Here is a 23,158-nt window from a genome sequence, read left to right as displayed (position 1 = left end):
TACCCACACACACACACACACACACACACATGCATGTGTGTGTGTTTATATACACAATAAATGTACACAGTACACACACATTCATTATGTAAACACAAACCTTTATTTTGCTTATTGTTTGACAGTCCTAATTTTTATTATATATAATATTTTATTTAGTAGTATGAGAGAATGTACACATTCTCTGCATTTTTTGGATGAACACTAAAGTTTTGCGAGAGCATGTTGTTTGTATGTGTGTAATGGTATTTTGTGTTTTTAGAGAGCGAATGGAGGCCATGGAGAAGCAGATAGCCAGTTTAACCGGACTGGTTCAGAGTGTTTTGACCCGAGGACCAGACAGCCCGTAAGAAATCTCCACTTCAGTCCAATACTATTGAATATCACTATTAAACCTGAAATTTTGAATGACTTTTGGATCTCTCAACATTCATTTTAATGCTATTTTTAATAATGCACATCCATGCATCATATATTAGCGTGTAAATAGAGTTTGTCCTTCATGTTTCCTGTGTTTGTCTTGCAGTGAGAAAGCAGAAACAGCGAGCGACTGCTCTGCACCGGAGAGTGAGTACCATACGGTTTAAGTGTGTTTGAATGCAGCTTAAACATTTCTGGGAAATATTGTTAAAAAAGTTTAAAATATGAAGACATTTTATTACATGCACTACAGATTGTCACATTTAAAAACCTAGTCGATGGAAAAAGCTTTAAATGCACCCTTTCTGACGGATTTATAATAAACATGAATGACAAATTGTGTTGTCCCCTTTAGTTTTGTCCGCATTGTCTAGAAACTACCATACTAACAAACACAATCAAAATGAATACAATTAATCATAGGCTCATGAAATTAATGCTTGAAAATATTAATACAAGAGGTTAATAAAATAATCGTATTGATATGAAGAGGTGACGGTGATGTTCCAACAAAGCCTGAACTGTTTGTGCTTCAGAATAGCTGTTACTAAACTAATTATGTTCACAAGAACAATTAAGTGATGCAGAGTAGGCGTATCAATTAACAGGTCATTAAATGAGTGAATCATGCATGGTGATAATAAGACACGACTGCGTGCCGCACTGAAGGATGTTTGTCTAAATGATAGAAGCAGGCAGGCCAAGTCCTCGAGGACCGCAGTACGATCTTAAAATGAAGCTCATTTGGATTGGTTTACATTAGCTAATGTTGGTTTGTGATTTATGGCTGTAGTCCATGACTAAGTTCATGATTTGAGTGCCAGTAATGTAAATTAACATGAACAGAATTCTTGCTAATGCCACAGACACATCACAATGTGCTAATTCATGTCAGATGTGCATGTTAATAATAAACTTATTATATTGTATTATATATGTTATGTTGAATAATATAGTATATTTATTTTGTATATTTATATTGAGATATTTTATTATAATTTATGATACATCTGATACATTATTTGCATTATTTATAATTTTTTAAAATATATATATTTTTATTTGGATCAATTTTATTTATAATTATTTGTAATTGATTGATCTCACGTTATAATTTATATATATATATATATATATATTACTGTATGTGTGTACTGTGTATATTTATAAGGTGTATATACATTCAAACACATACATGAATATATTTAAGAAAAATATATGTTATGTTTATATTTTAAATATATTTATATGTAATATAAAATATAAGTATATACATGTAAATATTTTCAAAATATATACTGTATGATATATATATATATTACTTATTTTTTTATATATATATTACTTATTCATTATTATTTAGGATTTATATTAATAATGTATCATTATTATTTTAAATATATTACTTCAAATAATATTATTTATATTATTGTTTAGATTTATATATTATTAATATTATTTCAATGTTTTTTTAATTTGTATGTAATTTGTATCTTTGTTTTGCTAACTTATTATAATTTATATTAAATAAGGCTATATATATATATATAATATTTAATATTTATTTTCATTATTTATGCATTATAATTTATATTATTTTAAATAATATATTTTAATATTTTATTTATTATAATTTATAGTGATAAATTTGACATTATTATTATTATTATTCTTTTATAATATGTGTATTAATTAATTTATTTCTTTATTATAATGTCTTGTGCACTAGTATGTATTATTTTGGGGACAGTTAACTGGTGATATTTTATATTTCAGCTGGAAGGTTTAGAAAACAAAAAGGTATATTACTTTATGTCTGGTTGTCTGTCCCTTTCTCGGTTCCCCCTACGTGTGTTGCATTGCGATTTGTGCATTGCAATTTTGCATCAGGAGTGTGTACAGAATGTTTGTATTGAGGGATCTCAGATCCTGGAGTTTGAAAACCATCTCTTTATGTATATACAGTGTCTATAAAAAGTATTCACCTCCTTTGACTTTTACGTTTCATTAATTTGATATGTATTATTGAAGACTGCAGAGCACTTTGTGTTGATAAATAGCAAAATCCTGAATTAAATACATAATGATTCATGGAGCACGAAAAGTCCAATGAGGAGTTCGCTTTTATAGGCACTGGATGTCTGTCCTATGGATTCTTCCCAAATGTTTTTGTTGTATGGAAATTCCCACTAACACTTGAATGTCAGTGTACTAGAATGTTTGTCTTCCTTTTCCAGTTCCTAAAAGGACCTAGGACATCAGAGTCTGTTTCTGAGATTCTAACAGTGTGAATGTATATGCAAACATAAGGATCTGAATTTGAATGTATGTTGCATGAATATACAACGTACTGTAGATGTACTGAGTTGTGTTGGGCTTGTTTTTGGATGTGACTCACAATGTACAAATCAAGACAGAATCAGAAGCCTTTTGTTGTTCTTTTGTGAGATTTAAATAGATGACTAACAGGCTTATGGATGATCAGATTTCACTATTACGTATTTTAAATGAAATTGCATGTGTTTTTATATGAGTTAAATGTTTTATGTATGACTTCTGCTCCTGTGGATTGTTAGTGTCATCGCCGTCTGCTCCTCTGGCCCTGATGCCGCCTCCTCCCACTGCAGCCTCTCAGCCAATAGCAATGTCCCGTTTCCAAATGCAGCTGCACCTGACGGACCTGCAGCAGCACACAGCTGAACTGCGCAAACAGCTGACACAACTGCGCCAGTTACAGGTGTGTGTGTGTTTTTTGTGCATTTGTAAGCCTCATGCAAGTTCTAAAAACTGCTGTGTATTTATATAGATAGATATTATGATGTATATCAACTCTGACATATTGTATTCTTATTCATTTGAATTATTTATATATTACTAAATACATTTTATTTGAAATTTATAATAAATTAATATGAAATATATTTGTTTACATATATATGCTAATATGTATTATATAATATTTATATATATTTTAATAATTTGTGTATTATAATGATAATATGGCATTATTATTATTATTATTATTATTATTATTATTATTATTATTATTATTATTATTATTATTATTATTATTATTATTATTATTATTATTATTATTATTATTATTATTATTATTATTATTATTATTATTATTATTATTATTATTATTATTATTATTATTATTATTATTATTATTATTATTATTATTATTATTATTATTATTATTATTATTATTATTATTAATATATTAAATGTAAATACCTGTTTAAATATATTTTATTTACTCTGACATTATATTATGTATATGTGAATATATTTTCATATAGTTGAATTTATTATAAATTTCAAATAAATAATCATATTTATTTATGTGAAATGTATAATAAATTAATCTATATGAAAATATATTTTAAATATTTATGTATTATAATTTATAATATGACATTATAATAATATGTTACATTACTTAAATATATATGTATATTAATTTATAAAATATATCAAATGTATGTATTGTATAGAATTTACCTAGTATATTAAATATATAATTTATATTTAATAAATATGAGATATTATTTCTTCTTATTGTTATTATTATATTATAATAATATGTATTTTTATATATTGTTTATTTATTGTAATTTATTGTGCACTAGTGTGTATTATTTTGGGAACGGTTAACTGGTAATATTTAATATTTCAGCTCGAAGGTTTAGAAAACAAATAAATTATATTCTTTTTTTTTTGCTGTGTATTTAATCTTGTGCACATGTGGGAATGAAAAAACATTGCTTGATGAATAGCAAAACTTTTAACTTATGACATATTCATTGGGGTAAAATGATTATAAATAATGCCTTAAAGAAATAAGTAATTTTATTCACACAAAGCTATGAAATGGCTTCAGAAGACTGGGGAAATAACACATAAATAATACATTTTTATGGTTTTGGAGCTTGACAGCCAATTGCATGGGAAATGTGTACTGTATGAAGAACATAATTACATTTGAATGTATCTGTTCTTTCAGTTCATATCTAGCAATATTGTATTCATATATCCAGGTTTGTATATCTGTGTGTCTCACAGTTGCAGAATCAAGACTCTGTCCAGGCGTTACTGAGGCAGACGGAGTCTGATCTGGGGATGTGTCTGATCGAGGCGTCTCGCACACAAGAAGATCCATTACAGCGGCAGCGTCTTCTTGTTGAGGAGGAGAGGCTGCGCTACCTTAATGAAGAAGAACTTATTATTCAACAACTACAGTGAGCTAAAGCACTTACGCCTCTGAATGAGAACACATGCTGAAAAACGGTGCCGCATATGGTTTGTGTTGGATGTGGTGTGTTTCCAGCGATCTCGAGCGCTCAGTGGAGGAGATGAGGATGGGAGCGGGGCTTAACCATCACCTGGTGACCGAACAGGAAATAGAACAGAAGAGTCTGGAGCTCAGGAGACTGGGAGAGACCGTCACTGACCTCAAGAGTGAGTGAATGATAAAGAAAGGAATCTGCACACAGTATCATGTGTTCATGCTTCTGACCATTAATGATTATTTTAAATAAATAAATAAATAGATAATAATAATAATCCATCATCAGATGACAGTTGGTTTGTTTGTTTACACAAAATGTGTAATGTACAGTTGTAATGAACAGTTAGTCTGTAACTATTGATTCTCTATAAAAGAACAGGCTAATTAGAGTCATTCATTCGGGATTCAGATTGCACTAGTTGAGCTGTATACAGTTTTGATTCACTACAAAGAAACGTTCATGAGTCAGACTGTACTGATTGCATTGTATGTTTGTGATTCACTATAAAGAGCTGGCTCATACAAGTCAGATTACACAGGTTGTGCTGTACTCTGTTTTTGATTAATTAAAAAGAACCGACTCATAAGAGTCATTCCTTCAGGAATCGGACTATACTTGTTGTACTGTATGTTTTTGATTCTCTGAAAAGAGCTGAATCCTAAGAGTCATTTTTCATTAGGTCGAACTATACTTGTTGAGTTGTATGTTCTTGATTCATAAAATGAACTGACTTACAAGAGTCATTAGTTCAGGAATCAGACCTCACTGAACATGCTGTGTTTTTAGATTCACTAAACTTAACTGGCTTCTAAAAGTCATTAATTCAGGAATAGGAATAAACTTGTGCTGTATGTTTTTGATTTATTAAAAAGAACCGACTCATAATAGTCATTCTTTCAGGAATCGGGCTACACTTGTTGTGCTGTATGTTTTTGATTCTCTAAAAAGAGCCGACTCCTAAGAGTCAATTGTTCATGAGTCGAACGATACTGGTTGTGCTGTATGTTTTTGATTCACTAAAAAGAACCAACTTACAAGAGTCATTAGTTCAGGATTCAGACTTCACTGATCGTGCCATATGTTTTTTTTTTGTTTTTTTAATTCACTAAAATTAACTGGCTCAAAATTCATTCATTTAGGAATCGGACTAAACTTATTGTGCTGTATGTTTTTTAATTCACTAAAAATGTAAATTAAATTAAATTAAATTAAATTAATGACTCATAAGAGCCATTTCTCGTTTAAAGAGTCAGACTACACCAATTGTGCTATTTATTTTTGATTCACTAAACAGAACACGTAAGACTCATAAGAATCATTCCTTCAGCAGTCGAACTACACTGGTTGAGCTGAATGGTTTTGATTTACTAAAAGATCCAGATCTTAAAAATGATTCATTCAGGAGTTGAAATATACAAGTTGCACTGTATGCTTTTGATTCACTAAAAAGAGCCAGTTTATAAGTATCATTCTTTTAGGAGTTGGATTACACTGGTTGTGTTATATGTTTTGATTCACTAAAAAGAATTGTCTCATTAGAGACATTTGTTTAGGAATCAAACTGCTTTGGTTACGTGAAATAAATTTGATTCACTAAGAAAAGGCTTTATGAGACTCATTCGCTCTTAATTGGACTACATTGGTCTTGCTCTGTAATCACTGCACAGTAGCGATGTTGCGCCTATGGTCAGTGCATAAATAGTGCATAGTTGTTTTGTGCAGTGTTCTGTAGGCAACATGTTTTTTTCTTTTTTGGAAAATGTGGAAATCTCTATAATTCAACTATAAGCTAATCCTATGTATTATGTTCTACAATTTATGTGTTTAGATCAGTTCCCCACTTTACAAAGTAAGATGCGTGTGGTGTTGAGGGTGGAGGTGGAAGCCGTCAAGTTTCTGAAAGAGGAACCGCTCAGACTGGAGGCCCTGTTGAAGCGCTGCAGAAACATCACCAACACACTCGCTCTACTACGAAGGTAACGCACACAGACACGTAACCATTCACTCCTGTTCGGATACGTTCTCTAGTGCCATGCCTAAAGCATTCCTCAGTGTGTGTTTGTGTACAGGCAGGTATCAGAAGGTGTGTGGAGGACACCCGATGACTTCAGTAGTTCAGTTTCCAGCGTGAGTGACGCTGACTTCAGCAGGAGCTCTGATCTAGATATTCTCAACAGCCCTTCTCTAAATCTGCCTGACCTCGGGGGCACCTTATCAGCCACTGCCTCTCTTTCTGCCTCCCTGGGCACTAATACCACAAATCCTGGCCTGACGAGTGCTTCTAGTATAGGTAAACACCAGTTTTACAGTCTCTTTGACATTTTGAATAATTTAAGGAGTAGTTCACCTAAAAATGAAAATTAACTCACCTTCCAGTCAACAAAGATGTCGATGAGTTTGTTTCTTCATCAGAACAAATTTGGAGAAATTTAGCATTACATCACTTGCTCACCAATGGATCCTCTGTAGTGAATGGGTGCCGTCAGAATGAGAGTCCAAACAGCTGATAAAAACATCACAAGTAATCCACACCACTCCAGTCCGTCAATTAACATCTTATGAAGAGAAAAGCTGCGTGTTTATAAGAAACATATAATAATAATTGATGGACTTGAGTGGTGTGGATTGTGTTTTCATCAGCTGTTTGGACTCTCATTCTGATGACACCCATTCACTCTAGAGGATCCACTGGTGAGCAAGTGATGTAATGCTATATTTCTCCAAATCTGTTCTGATAAAGAAACAAACTCATCTACATATTGGATGGCGTAAGGGTGAGTACATTTACAGCACATTTTAATGGTGAACTATTCCTTTAACTTATATATTTACAAAACAAGCTTTGGTAACATTTATTGGTTGGTGCACGCTGGATAACTTATTCATTTATTTTAGGAGGCACCACTAGTCTATCTAACGTGCTCGGCTCTACTGTTGGTGCCAGTATGAGCTTCGGTGGTATTTCTGGCAGCACCACGCTGGGTAACTGGCTGGCAGGAGCCAGGGCAACAGATCCCATCATGCCTGAACTGGACGGCACCTCCGCAGGTCCAATAAAGACCAGCGGCTTGGAAGACCTTCCCGCACGCAGGGAATCTGACAAAGGAGTGTCCGTGGAGGTCCGACTGGTAATGAACACACTTAATTTTCATATTTGTGTTTTCATGGATGTCAGAAAGGATGTGAATTTTTACCGAAGGCTGGCAGACAAGTGTTTTTGAGGGTTTAAATACAACAACAACAATAATAATAATAACAATAATAATAATGTATTATTATTATTAATAACAACAACAATTATAATAAAAATTATTTATTATAAAAATATATGGTATACAATATTATTAATAATTGCTAATCTTTGTATAAATCTTTTTTTTGTGTTGATTTCCAGACCTGAAAGTTTTAAAAGTACTATAAATATAATCAAATAAATAAAAAATTTTCTTTTACATTAATATTACAATTTTAAAAGGTTTTAATCGTTTTGCTAACTTTAGCCTTTTCCTCTCTCCAAAACCTGGCACTCTAAAAACATGCATCACATCCTTGGTTGAGAATTATTTAAAGTTTGGGAACCTCCGTGTGATAACACATGTTGGTGTGTGTCTTTAGGCTGCAGAGCGAGACTGGGAGGAGAAGAGAGCCAGTTTGACTCAGTTTAGCGCTCAAGACATCAATCGTCTGCTGGAGGAAACTCAAGCTGAGCTGATGAAGGCCATTCCAGATCTGGACTTCGCCGCCAAGCAGATCACGAAACCGGCTGTACCGCCAAAACCCCAGCTGTCCTCCCTCCCAGCGCACGGCTCAACATCCTCTACTCCTAGCTTAACACCTGAACATCAGCCCAGCAAAATCCCACCAAAACCACCCAGCAAAGACGGCATCCCACGCAGGGGTTCAGGTGAGGTTTCATTATCATTGCGCAAAGAACTACAGAAACTGCCTTGTGATTTTGGCTATATTGTTTTATGATTTGACTGATCATTAGACAAATTAATAGGTTTATTGATTGATTTGATTGATTGATCAGGGGAGTTGACAGTGCCACGGTATCGTACAGAGAAGCTGTCCAAGTCTCCACCCCCTCCTCCTCCACGACGAAGTTTCCCATCAGGCCTTGGGCTCACGACCAACAGCAGTGGAGAAGTAATGACCATAAACAAGAGTGTGAAGGTGAACCACAATTTTCAAAAGTTAAACATTTTTGTAATAAGCCTTATATCTATTGAATGCTAGGTGACGTGTCTTTAAATTTTTCAGGCACGTTAAGGGTATGCTGTCGATTATTTGCACCAAATTTTGTGCGAATACATTAAAGCATTTAAAAAATAGAATAGTTTGCAACAAATTTCAAAATGGATCACAGGCAACATTCATCCAATCCTGGCAAAATTAGTATCAATGGATTCAGCATGACCCAAGGAACACAAAAAGCTCATGATTTTCTGACATTTCAAAAGTTATGAGCAAAAATAGCCAATTTTGGAACTCATGACCTGTAGGTGGTGCTGTTCCCAAATTTGGCTTGTACTCTCAGATCATAGTGCTAATGAAGTGTGCCAAGTTTTGTTTCAATAGATCAAATTTTGTCAAGATATAGCATCTATTCTCTTCTATATATTCTAATTTTGGGTCAAAATCGTTAGACTCAATCATCATAACTTTTGAACACTGATCTCAAGACCTGTAGTTGGCGCTGTTCCCAAATTTGGCATGTACCCTCAGATCATGGTGCTGATGAAGTGTACCAAGTTTCGTTTCAATAGATCTAAGTTTTGCCAAGATATAGCATCTGTTCAATCTATACATTTTAATTTTAGGTCAAACATCACTAGACTCACATCATCATAACTTTTGAACACTGATCTCAAGACCTGTAGTTGGCGCTGTTTCCAAATTTGGCATGGATCCTCAGATCATGGTACTAATGAAGTGTGCCAAGTTTTGTTTCAATAGATCTAAGTTTTGCCAAGATATAGTATCTGTTCAATCTACTGTATACATTTTAATTTTGGGTCAAAAATCACTAGACTCACACATCATCATAACTTTTCAACACTGATCTCAAGACCTGTAGTTGGCGCTGTTCCCAAATTTGGCATGGATCCTCAGATCATGATACTAATGAAGTGTTCTAAGTTTTGTTTCAATAGATCATTGTTTTCCAAGATATAGCATCTATTTTCTTTTATATATTCAAATTTTGTGTCAGAATCATTAGATTTACATCATCATAACTTTTGAACAATGATCTCATGACCTGTAGTTGGCACTGTTCCCAAATTTGGCATGTACCCTCAGATCATGGTACTAATGAAGTGTGCCAACTTTAATTTCGATAGATTGAAGTTTTGTCAAGATATAGCATGTATTCTTTTCTATATATTCTAATTCTCGGTCAAAATGATTCGATTTACGTCATCAGCTTGTGAACAAAAAGGAATATCAAAACTCTGTTCAGTCATTTCTGTTTGGTAAACTTATCATCTGAACCAGTTTGGTGATAATTGAACTATATTTCAAGGAGTAGTAGCTTGGTAACAAATTCAAATGCTTTTGTTATAAGCAGTTACAAAATAATGAATATGTACTTTGCACTTGATTGGCTGTTAACTGTAAATTAAAGCTTTATTTCCTTTGCTGCAGCTGTTAATATTTCTTGTGCTTCATATCTTGCTGTGCCTGCAGATGTTTATTAGGTTGCTCTTTCATACACGTCTTATTTTTGTAGAAATTGGAGAAGATGGAGAACAGAGAGGAGGCTGAAGTACCGACTCAATCCCAGACGCCTCCTGTCAAACTGAGACGTCCGTTGACTTCCGATGGGCCCCGACCATCATCCACACCTCCGGTCATCGCTGCTTCTGGGATGAAGGAAGATGAGGATGAAGATGAGAAGATAATGGCAGAGCTGGAGGTAAAAAGCTGATATACAGCTGTCGGATGGACAAAAAATATTATTCTTATCACCATGCGTTGTGTGTATCTACATATAGGATGACATTGAGGTACATTAACTCATTCCTGATTGGTCTGTTATTCAGTAAATGGACAAGAAAGCATTTTTTTTGCTTTGTCAAAATTTTAATACGGCAGATTTGTAAATAATGTGTTGTTCATTTTCCTCCAAACCTAAACATGTCAATGCACTAATCCACACACACCAACACGACAGGCATTTCAAAGAGCCCCAGTGAGACTGAGGGTCACTGCTGAGACCCAAAGCCCTGCTGAGGTCACTCCTAACAGTGTTGACAGGGCAGGCCAGTGGATCAGCAACTCTCTGTGGAGAGAGGTAACGTGTTAACTGCCAATCCTTCCTCTCAGGCCTCCCTATAACTTCTGGCATTGAGGTTTTTCCTGAACGTTACTAATGCACTCTGGCACAAAACCTATTAATCTGTCATCTCTTCAAGTCTTTAACCAGCTGTGCTACTGCATGTTATTAGACGGCTTGAATGAGGTCTGGTATTGAAACCCGGCTATAAAAACACATTGGGAACTAAACATGTTTTTTCTAACATTTTTATGTTTCTTGACTTGTTATATGTGATATGTGAAAGTCTGTTTCCACCTCAGAAATTTTATAGATGCTAAAAAAAAATATTTTTATAATATAATATAGATTCTAAAAAAATATTTTTATAATTATATAATATAATAATAAATAAAATATTATTATTGTTTAGTATTTAAATTCTTAATACTTAATTGCTTTATTTAATATATTATATTTGATATAATATTAAATAAAGCAATTAAGCATTAAGCAATTAAATATTATACAATAATTTTAAATTTAATATTGTTATTATTAAATAAACATTAAATTGAATATTAGTAATTTAATTTAGTTTAATATTATATTATATTATATTATATTATTAAGTATTAAATACTAATTAAGCCATTAAATACTGTATAATGATGATCATATTTACAGTATTAATAATTATAATTTATTTGTAATTATTAATAATGTAATAATTATAAATGTAATTCTAAATAATTATGAATATTATAAATATACACTATTATAAATATACATTATGAAATGATTAAATAAAACATTTTCTCACAATTGCAAATGTATCTCTTATAGAATATTAAGCAATACAATTTTATATTTTCTAATATGTTTTATTATTATTATTATTATTATTAATTTTATGTTTCACAATGTGACTATTTCTTAATTTGAACTTTCTCACGATTAGTTTTATTTTTACTCTTAGGTGAAAATGAGCTTCCATACTTAAAACCGGTAGGGTCAAGACACTGGGAGTTTAAGATATCTCTCATAATTTTGTATGCAAAGTCACACATTTCCTCAAAGCAAGCAAGCAAGCAAAAAAAAAAAAAGAAGCTTAATATGTTTTTAAAAAATAGCATCTCTGTAACAGCAAAATGTACATGCAAATTATTATTATATCTGTCATTTTTTACAGATATAACATTCTGACAAAAGACAGTTCACTTGTTTTCTTTTGAAGCTAAGCTGTTGGAATAAACAGTGTTATATCAGTCAAGGCCATCTCTTCTTCTCCCTCTCTCTATCTTTTGTTATGTCAAGCTGTGCCTCTTCTGCACAGTGACAGTAATGTTGTGACACTGTGGTAACAAATCAATTTTAACAAGCTTAAAGTCTTTAAAGCAAAACCTTCAAGAGCCAATAACAAACAGACAACACAAAAAACGTGTCAGCTACTGTGGTCTAAATGAACTGGTGACTTTACCCGCTCATCAGTCTCGACAGCTTTTCCACACACTATATGTTTCTTAACTATGTACTTGCCTCATTTTCACTCGTTCTGTTTACTGTATCGACAAGCCATTCGTCACAGGAAACTATAGTGAAATTGTCCAGTGAATTCAGCATGTCTGAAGAAGGAAACTGGTCGTTATCATCTGAGATATCTGGACAGCCTGTGTCTGTATATGTGTGTGTGTATCTTGTCAGCCTGCAGAGATGTATTGTGATGAGTACTACTAATGTCTCACAATGAAAGAAGTGTGAAAGAGTGCTAATATCAGCTTCCTCGCACACATGCAGGGTGTCAGTCAACACTACTGCTGCATGCTGCTCTGTAGAGATTCCCTGTGTCTCTTTCTTTCATTCAGTTAGTGTTTCTATTTCTGTTTCTTGGCTCTGATCCAAAACCTAGCGAACTGTGTCTCTGTCTACATATGCAGCAACCGAACTGGACTGTAGTTGATCATGACGCTAAGCTAACGGCATCATGTGTACTACAGACAAATATACATGGAATGGTGTCATTTCAATTAGACAGATTTATTGTCTTTCGATTTTCAGTGCTGAATAAATTTTTATTTTATTTTGTATTATTGTAACCCAGCTGCCATTAAAATCGGGGAAAATATTACAATAACATAATGTCACACTCACATATTTTAATGTGTTTTTTAAAGCTTTCTTAATTGTTTTATTTAATAGTATTATATAATATTAAATAAATAAATTAAGTATTTATCTATTAAAGGGTTAGTTCACCCAAAAATGAAAATTCTGTCATTAATTACTCACCCTTGTGTTGTTCGAAACCCGTAAGTCCTTCGTTCATCTTCGGAACATAATTTAAGATATTTTTTGATGAAATATGAGGGTTCTCTGACCCTCCCATAGACAGCAAGGTAACTACCACGTTCAAGGTCCAGAAAAGTACCAAGATGATCGATAAAGTAGTCTGTGTGACATCAGTGGTGCGTCATGACGCGAGCGTGTGGCGGCGCTGAGTGACCCAGATCCGGCGTGATGACGTCATTACTCCGGATCTGGGTCAGCGCCACCACAGTGACAGCACTGTTTTCTTTGCGCAAAAAAATATTCTCGTAGCTTCGTAACTTTACAGTTGAACCACTGATGTCACATGGACTACTTTGTCGATCATCTTGGTACTTTTCTGGACCTTGAACGTGGTAGTTACCTTGCTGTCTATGGGAGGGTCAGAGAGCCCTCAGATTTCATCAAAAATATCTTAAATTGTTTCCCGAAGATGAACGAAGGTCTTACGGGTTTCGAACAACATGAGGGTGAGTAATTAATGACAGAATTTTCATTTTTGGGTGAACTAACCCTTTAACTATTATATAATAATTATAATTTATTTAATAATAAAAATAATAAACAATATTAATAAATGACTACTAATGTTAATAATATTTACACTATTATTATTAATAATAATAATAATAATAACATATAGCACATATAACATTATTTCTCACATTGTAAATAATAGTTTTTATGTTTCTTATTAAATCATATTATATAATATTAAAGCAACTAACAATTAAGCAGTATTACTAAGTGTCAATTATTATTATAATATTATAATTTAATAATAATAATAATAATAATAATAATAATAATAAATTATTAATGTTAGTTATTGTTATTATTATTATGTTTATTTCTCACATGGTAACTACGTTTTTATATTTCTTATATAATATCATATTGAGTAAAGCAATTGAGTATTAGGCAATTAATAATAATAATAATAATAATAATAATAAAAGTCAATATTAATAATAATAAATGAATTACACATTGTAACTACCTGTTTTTATATTTCTTATTAAATATGTAGTATATAATATTAAACCAACTAAGTATTAATCAGTATTACTAGGTATTAATTTTATACTACTACTACTACTACTACTAATAATAATAATAATAACAACAACAACAACAATCAATATTATTAATAAAAAATAAATAAATTATCACTATTAAATTATTACTGCTATAATTTTATTATTATTATTATTTCTCACATTGTAACTATTTCTTATTATAAAATATATTATATTGAATAAAGCAATTGAGTATTAAGCAATTAATAATAATAATAATAATAATAGTCAATATTAATAATATTAAATTAATTATTGCTATCAGTTAGTAATATTTGCATTATTGTTATTTTTCTCACATTGTAACTTTATATTTTAATATTTTTTATTATATAATATTATATAATAAAGCGATTACATAAATAATAAAATACAATTTTATATAATAATAACAACCATTTATTAATAGTCAATATTAAAGACAATAATAATTTGTTAATAATAATAATAATTATTATTATTATTTATATGGACTTCCACTGCACTCAAAGTTATGAGTTGGGTCAAGACATTGGAGGTTTATGATATCTAAAAGTGACATGTTTCCTTAAAGCAATCAAAAACATAATGCAACTCTCACATATTCTTCAGAAAATTGTGTGCAACAGCCTTCATTCTCATCAGGAGCAGAGATGCTGGGCAGCTCACTGGGTTTTGGAGCAGAGCTCTCATCGTGACGCTCTTCTTCCAACAAACGTGATTTATTCAAACTCGGTCCCACGACTTAAACACACACGGTCATTTTCCAGCCCAGCCCAGCCTGCTTTTGTTTAGTCATGTTTGTTCTCTCTGGTTCTCAGCCTGTAGGCACTCCTCCGGGCTCCGCCAAACTGGTGCAGCCATCTGCCGCGTCCCGTCTGCGGCACCTGCAGCAGAGCAGCCTGGAGCGCCGCAGCAGGAAACAGCAGGAGGAACTCCCAAAGCTCCAGCAGGGTCAGCAGCAGGTATTCCACTTCTAACAATAGCCTGCCGACTGACGCTTGCTCTCGCTGACTTTACCTCTGCTCTGCGCTAAAAGGCACTCGTTCAGTGCAAACTCATCCGTCGACTCCAATGACTGTAACACTTGCAGCCGTGCACGCACTTCCATATAAGCTGCTACGTCTCCCAGTTGCTGCACAGATGTTACGGTTTTCCACTGTGCGATGGGGTTCAGTGTGCACAAGTCCTCTGATTTCCTGTATGCTCACAGATTATGTATTGTTCTCTTCCATGCTACATGAACTATTCTTCCAGAACAACAAAACAGCACAATATAGTGCATCACAATGCCAAGGAAAGACACCAACAGACAGTCGCTAAATTTCTCTCTCAATTTGTAGCTTGTTTCTACTCTAGGAGGAAAGAGTAGACATTTAGGCCTGAAATTTATGTACACAGATGCGAAGGCAGTGTTCACATACGCTATCATCATTCAAAGTTTTGGGGTTGGTTAGCTTGAAAAGTCTCTTTGGCTCACCAAGGCTGCATTTATTTGATTAAAAATACCCCCAAAAATAGTAGTATCGTGAAATATTATTACAAATTAAATGAGCTCTTTTCTGTTTGAATATGTTTTGAAATGTAATTTATTCTTGTGATGCAAAGCTGAATTTTCAGCATCATTACTCCAGTCTTCAGTGTCACATGATCCTCCAGAAATCATTCTAATATGCTGATTTACTGCTCAAGCAACATTTCTGATTATTATAAATGTTGGAAACAATTGTGCTGCTTCATATTTTTGTGGAAACTGTAATATGTTTCTGTTTTCAGGATTCTTTTATGAATAGAAAGTTCAATAGAACTGCATTTATTTGACTTAGAAATCGTTTATAAAATATTAATTGTCTTTACAGTCACTTTTGATCAATTTAATGCGTCCTTGATGAATAAAAGTATTAATTTCATTCAAAAAAAGGGACCCCAAAATTCTTAAACTGTAGTGTACTTGCATAGATTATTTTTCAGGCCTTAATGTCCTTAAATATTTCAGAGACTAATTAAGACTAATGTCAGCTAATGATGCCAGCTAATCGGCAAACTGACGTCCCTGTCCTTGTGCCATCTTTGAGTTTTCCTTTCACTCTTTGTCTATAATCTTTAAGTAACTATACTGGTCTGAAGCACTACATTTTGATGAGTACTCAAGCTGTCAGATCCCAGCCGAAAGAAGCTTTTGTACTGTACTTCTGACAGGACAGGTCAAGGTGGGATAGCATACGTGACTAGATACTTTCTGACATTGTCACTGTGATGCTTTAATGTGTCAAAACTTCTGAAAGATCGGTTGGAAAAGAAAAGGCATTGGAGATGAGACGTGTGCTTTGATCATGGTCAGGTTTGGCTAGCTACCAACCTGGAAAAAAGGCATTTATTGTAGGATATGTTGAAGTGAACATGAAATTACTTTTTTTTTTTTTCATTTTACTTTCTTAATCTGACATATTTATGGGGGAAAACGGTTGAGATTCTATCCATAGGAATTGATTGGATTGTAAAAAGTGGGTGCTCAATAGCAGAATAAATATTATAAATATTTTTTGGGAATAATGCATACTAAATCATGGAAAAAAGAACCAGGAATGAGTATTAAGAGAGTAAATAAGGTACATTTTAATTAAATTTTATGCTTATTTTTCACAAAACAGCTAAAATTGTCCATTAAAAGACTAGGAATGTGTATTAGTAGAGTAAATGGGGTGAATTTGAATTTTTTATTTTATGCTTATTTGACACAAAACGGCTACACTGTGGACAAAAAGACCAAGGATGTGTACTGAGAAAGTAAATAAGGTGAATTTTGATTTCACTTTATGCTTATTTGACACAAAACGGCAAAATGTTGGATAAAAAAGACCAGGAATGTGTATTAGGAGGGTAAATAGGGTGAATTTTGATTTCACTTTATGCATATTTCACAAAAAATGGCTAAATCGTGGATGAAAAGACCAGGAATGTGTATTAGGAAGGTAAATAGGGTGAACTTTGGTTTTACTTTATGCTTATTTCACAGCTAAACCATGAAGAAACAGCTGAATAAAAATGGGTCAATCATAGATCAAATGACTAGAAATGTGTTTTTAAAAAGTAAATAAGATCAGTTTTGATTTCACTTTACGCTTCTCATTTAAAATCACTTAACGATAAGAGGACAATTTGATCAAATAATGCATAGAAGAGTGAAGAGGAAAGGTAAGACTGCAGTGTTGCTGTAGTGTTGCACAGTCTCTATCTATCAGGGCAACTCGCAAAGTCAGCGCCTCCCAAAATCCAAACCGAAAGAACGAGAGGAGAGCGATTGCGTGCAAACCCTGAGGGAGAGAAGGGAAAAATTGGGTGGAAAGACAGAGAAAAGGAAGAGATAAGACGGCGAGGTTTGGTTTCTGCTGTCTCTCTCTCTCTCTCAGTCCTGCGGGGTTAATCGACAGACTATTAGCTCAGCGTAAGCTCAGAGTTAGCCAGCCCGCTGCAGACTGTCTGATGCACTCCAGGGGCAAATTAATGTCTCCAAAATGAAAATAGTGAATCTTTTAATTGGCAGTGACATGACTGTAAGATAAGATGTTTTACAGACAAGCCAGTTAAGGGAACAGATTACCTAAAAAGGACAATTGTAATATTCTCGCCCTCATGTCGTGCATGACTTTCTTTCTTTTGTTGCAGAAGAAAGGAGATATTTGTAAGAATGTTAGAGCTACTGTTTTCTAGGTGATTTTTATTGACAGGCTCCAAAAAGGACAAAACTATGGAAGCCCATGAAATAAAAAAATAAAATAAAAAAGGTAATTGCAACTTTATATCTCACCATTCTGACTTTTCGCTCGCAATTCTGATAAAAAAAAGTAAAATTGTGAGATACTCATTTGCAAGAATTATTATTATTTTTTTTCAATTTTTAAAAAAAAGAAAAGGAAAGAAAAAAACATTTGGGAGACATGAACTCTGTGACAAAAAAAAATCTGAATTTCATTCAAAAATCACAAAATTTAGAGAAAAACATTAGAATTGCAAGATGTAAACTCGGAATTTGGAGAGAAAAAAGTCACAATTGTGACGTGAACTCAGAATTCAGAGAAAAACATCAGAATTATGTGACCTCAGAATTCAGAGAAAAACATTAGAATTTGGAGATGTAAACTCAGAATTTAGGGAAAAAAATTCAAAATTGCAAGATTTAAACTCAGAATTCAGAGAAAAACATTAGAATTTGGAGATGTAAACTCAATTGCAAGATTTAAACTCAGAATTCAGAGAAAAAAATTTGAATTGCGAGATGTAAACTCAGAATTCAAATAAAAAATTCAAAATGGCAAGTTAACTCAACCAAATAAAAATCAGAATTGTAAGATTTAAACTCAGAATTCAGAGAAAAAATGTAGAATGGCAAGATTTAAACTCAGAATTCAAATAAAAAAATTCAAAATGGCAAGTTAACTCAGTTCAAATAACAAAAATCAGAATTGAAAGATTTAAACTCAGAATTTAGAGAAAAAAATTTAGAATCGAAAGATTTAAACTCAGAATTCATAGAAAATAAATTTTAATTGAAAGATTTAAACTCAGAATTCAGAGAAAAAATTTGAATTGCGAGATTTAAACTTTAAAAATTGTCAGAATTCCTTGAAATTGTGAGAAAAAAAGGCTGAATTATGAAATAAAACGTTGCAATTACCTTGTAGAGGGAACATACTTCCATACAAAACAGCTCTATAAATGTAGAATGAGTAAACAGGTTTGAATGAGGGTGAGTAAATGAGGTTGCATGGATTCCTGTCCGTGTGTTGTCTGTCACCGAGTGTTTCTAAGGCACAGACTGAGAGGATTAAACAGACAATCACCGTGGCAACCGTGGAATGAGGCAAGCAGCCCCTCTATAGCAACCATTGGAGACGGTGATACCTGCCTTCCCACACATTTAGAAACTGCTTCTGCTCACTTGTTCAGATTTAATTCAGCTAAATAACTGTGTTTGTGGTTACTAGCATGCATACTGCGTTCCTGTAGCTCAAACAGCATGGCATTACAAACACCAAGGTAGGTTTGATTCCCAGGGAATGCAGGAAATGATAAGAGAGTGTAGAATTATTTGGATAAAGCATAAATGCAGAAGCATAAATGTAGTGGGATACTGTATGCTGACTATACTTTTGCATGAACCTGAATTTTTAGAATTGTATTCTAAAAAGTCACAGCTGATAACACTTGTTTATTAGTCAAGATGAGCGCATAACATAACGGGACATAGAATTGTGTCATACAGTAGCCAGTGTTATTTAGTATTGTTTATATGAATATAGTATTTAATAATATTTTGAATGAGCTTTTACTTTTTTATATTCAGTTTTCATTTTACATTTATTTTAAGTTTTAGTCTTTTTGTAGTGATTATTTCAGCTTTTTTTCTATTCAGCTTTCATTTTTTATTTTATTTTTAATTTAGTACTTCAGTATATTTTCAAACTTTTTTATTTCAGTTATAATGCAATGCAATATCTCTTAAAGCAAAAAAAAGAAACTTAAAAATATATTTTTTGTTATTTTTGTTTTATATTTCTATTTGACTGTATTTTCATTTTAGTGTAGTTTTAGTCATTTTAGTACTTCAATGTATTATTAAACTTTTAATTTTTTTTATTTCAGCCTTTAATGGGTTTAATTTATGTTTTTATATCGGTTTAGTTCTAGTCACTTTAGTACTTCAGTTTATTATTCAACTTTTTTATTTTTAAAATTTATATCAGCCTTTAATGGCTCCATTTTTAGTTTAGTTTGAATCATTTTAGTACTTCAATTTATTATTTTTATTTTCAAACAGAAAGATTTTTAATAGTGTTAGTTATAGAACCCTACTGTATGCTACAGTAACATCAGTCTTTAAACTCCACAGAAACCTTGTGAATTCAGTTCAAGCACTTTACACAGTGTTCAACCAGTATTTGTGATAAACAGCACTTCTGGAAGTGAGCTGGAAGTGTGCACTTGATAGTACTCGGTCTGTTTGCTTTAAACCAGATATACTAACTAAATTAGTTTTGTCGCAGCTAGTGAGTGATTAAAGACGCTGCTAAGACAGCAGTACTGTACAAGCCAGAGTCTGTTCTCTAAAGGCACGTACATATTAGTTTTCTTCTAATACCTTTCTGGAAGGGCCTCTAATCTTCCCTCGACTGTGCGTGCGCTCAGGCAGCTGTCTTGATTAGCGCCGACAGCAGATCAGTCTCGTCTGTGTGCTTCACTGCAGTCTCAGCCGCAACAGGACACAGTTCCCAGTCATCAGTCAATGCCCAACAGCTCCGGCTTTGTTCCCAGGCAAAGATCTGGCTAATTTGGCACAGCACCGAGTGCGGGCAGGCCGTCATCTCCCCCGGAAAGAGTCTTCGCTCGGGCTTAATGGGAGGTCTGTGCCATGAATCGTACAACAGACTGTCTGGACGCTCGCTCTGCTGACCATTTTGGCTCGGCGAGGGCAAACACAGAAGGCTGTGAAGATGCAGTGTTTGAAGGGATTATTTATTCTTGAAAGGTCAAATTGTTTGCTGGCCCTGAGTGAGAGATGTTGGAACTGGGAGTGTTTGTGTGTCGTTTTCTGCGCCTCTTGTCTGCGTCCCAGGGGTGTTGAAGGACTTTGCTGTAGATGTTTAACAAGGTGAATGAAATCGTGCTTGTAGAGACGCTCTCAGCGCTGCGTTCGCTGAGTGTCCTTAAACAGACTGAGCGCTGTGGGAAGCAGTGAGGTGGAAAAATGATTCAGCCTGATTTTCTGAGTGGAGTCGGCGCTGCTGTTGTGCACTTTTGAGCTTAGCTTGCTCGTTTGTTAGTGAATACTTTCTCTACATACTCAAAAAAGTGTTTTTGAAAGAAGTCTTTGCTCACTGAAGCTGCATTTCTTTGATAAAAAATACTGTAAAAACAGTAATATTGTGAAATATTATCACCATTAAAAATTATTTTCAATAGCAAATTTTCCTGTGATCAAAGCTGAATTTTCAGCATCATTACTCCAGTCTTCAGTGTCACATGATCCTTCAGAAATCATTCTGATATGCTGATTTGCTGCTCAGTTGTTACCAGTTATTACTAGTTCTTATTATCATCAGTGTTGAAAAATCAATGTTTATATATATATATATATAGTGATACATTTTCTTTGAAGGGAAAGTTCAAAAGAACATAATTTAACTGAAATAGATTTTTTTGTAACATTATAAATGGCTACTGTCAATTTGGATGGTTTTTATGATTAATTTACCCCAACAGTTTTTCAAAATGTTTCATTTCTGAAGGATCATGTGACACTGAAGACTGGAGTAATGATGCTGAAAATTCAGCTTTGCATCACAGGAATAAATTACATTTGAACATATATTCAAATAGAATACAGTTATTTTAAATTATTATAATATTTTAGAATTTTTTTTTTGTTGTTGGCATTTTTCATCAAATAAATGCAACCTTGGTGAGCATAAGAGACTTTCAAAAAACTTGTTGCAAACTTTATTCCAAACTTTTATGGCAAATAATTATTTAATCAGAGTAAAATACAAGGCTTTCCAGCACAGTGCCACAGAAATAGCTTGCTTGCTTTTGCGGTTGCTGCAGCTAGTTAAAAACTTAAATTAGAATATATTTTAGTAGTATTGATATATTATAGTAATTATGAATATTTAGTTTTAGCTTTTATTTTTATATGTTTTGTTTTCATGTTAGTTTTAGTTCTTTTTTTATGTGCTTGTGCTTCAGCTGATTTTGGTTACTTTCCAAGGCTACATTTAAAATATTCTTGTAATATTTATTTTTCATTTGATTTCAGTTTGATTTCAATTGACATTTTTAATAGTTTTAGTGTATATTTTTAGTTTAAAGTCCAATATGTTCAGTTTTAGACCTTTTCTTTGGCTGAAAAGCTATGTAGCTACTTTGAATTGATCATCTCAAAACCATGCCTGTTTTAATGTTGACTATCACAGTAACTCTGAGGAAAGACTGTCTCCTGGTGGACATTATATGTATAATAAGAGGAGGAAGGCAAAGGCACTAGTCTCTCTCAGGCTATGCATTGCTAAATGTTTAGTGGGCACATTAGAAATTACAATGTACTGATTATTCTTTCTTTTCTCTTCTCTTATCCACTCACCTGTCCTAACTTGCTTGTATTTTATCCCAAGTCCATCCTTTCCTGACCTCTTCTTATTATGCTGAGGTTATAATAGCTCAGCGCCTGTATTTTTGACATATACATTAAGACTAGCCCCTATCTATTCCTGCAGTCGTCCATTTTTCCTTTACAAGTAAATATAGTTTATAACACTTGTTGAAAAGTAAATAGATAAGATTTTAATTATTTTTAGGACAATGATTAATTGAGTTTAATTGAGTCCGATTTCATAAAGGAAGGAAAGACAATTTTACTCAAATGTCCTTTTCTGCCTCACGGCCTCAGATTGTCTAGCTCAGCGCCTGTATTTTTGACATATACAGTAAGACTAGCCCCTATCTATTCCTGCAGTCGCCCATTTTTCCTTTACAAGTAAATATAGTTTATAACACTTGTTGAAAAGTAAATAGATAAGATTTTAATTCTTTTTAGGACAATGATTAATTGAGTTTAATTGAGTCCGATTTCATAAAGGAAGGAAAGACAATTTTACTCAAATGTCCTTTTCTGCCTCACGGCCTCAGATTGTCTTAGCATTGCAATCACTTTTTGTAGCGGCATGTTGACTATCAGCCTCCAAGTACTGCCCTGAGTGGTCCTACATGCCCCCCCCCCCTTTACCCTGAGATCTGATCCTGTCCAA

The 23,158-nt window shown here is 33.1% G+C and overlaps 1 protein-coding gene across 1 annotated transcript in view; it reads left to right on the top strand.

Annotated features, from left to right (window-relative positions):
• The window catches only part of LOC107555220 (SRC kinase signaling inhibitor 1-like), a 29,163-nt gene extending 6,369 nt beyond the window's left edge, over positions 1-22,794 (top strand). Inside the window, exons 5-19 of the mRNA XM_016237951.1 lie at positions 263-346; positions 527-567; positions 2,197-2,220; positions 2,997-3,157; positions 4,489-4,664; positions 4,754-4,884; positions 6,544-6,691; positions 6,785-7,005; positions 7,611-7,843; positions 8,331-8,619; positions 8,749-8,891; positions 10,450-10,635; positions 10,894-11,013; positions 15,179-15,322; positions 22,526-22,794. Coding sequence (XP_016093437.1) covers positions 263-346; positions 527-567; positions 2,197-2,220; positions 2,997-3,157; positions 4,489-4,664; positions 4,754-4,884; positions 6,544-6,691; positions 6,785-7,005; positions 7,611-7,843; positions 8,331-8,619; positions 8,749-8,891; positions 10,450-10,635; positions 10,894-11,013; positions 15,179-15,322; positions 22,526-22,540 — 2,116 coding nt within the window. The 3' untranslated portion in view covers positions 22,541-22,794. The remainder of the gene's footprint in view (positions 1-262; positions 347-526; positions 568-2,196; positions 2,221-2,996; positions 3,158-4,488; positions 4,665-4,753; positions 4,885-6,543; positions 6,692-6,784; positions 7,006-7,610; positions 7,844-8,330; positions 8,620-8,748; positions 8,892-10,449; positions 10,636-10,893; positions 11,014-15,178; positions 15,323-22,525) is intronic.
• The last annotated feature ends 364 nt before the right edge of the window (positions 22,795-23,158 follow it).

This window comes from Sinocyclocheilus grahami, unplaced genomic scaffold (genome assembly GCF_001515645.1).
Source record: "Sinocyclocheilus grahami isolate Dianchi unplaced genomic scaffold, SAMN03320097.WGS_v1.1 scaffold19.1, whole genome shotgun sequence".
Taxonomy (NCBI): Eukaryota; Metazoa; Chordata; class Actinopteri; order Cypriniformes; family Cyprinidae; genus Sinocyclocheilus; species Sinocyclocheilus grahami.
Note: the sequence above shows the minus strand (reverse complement) of the source record. Positions and strands in the feature narration are given on the sequence as shown.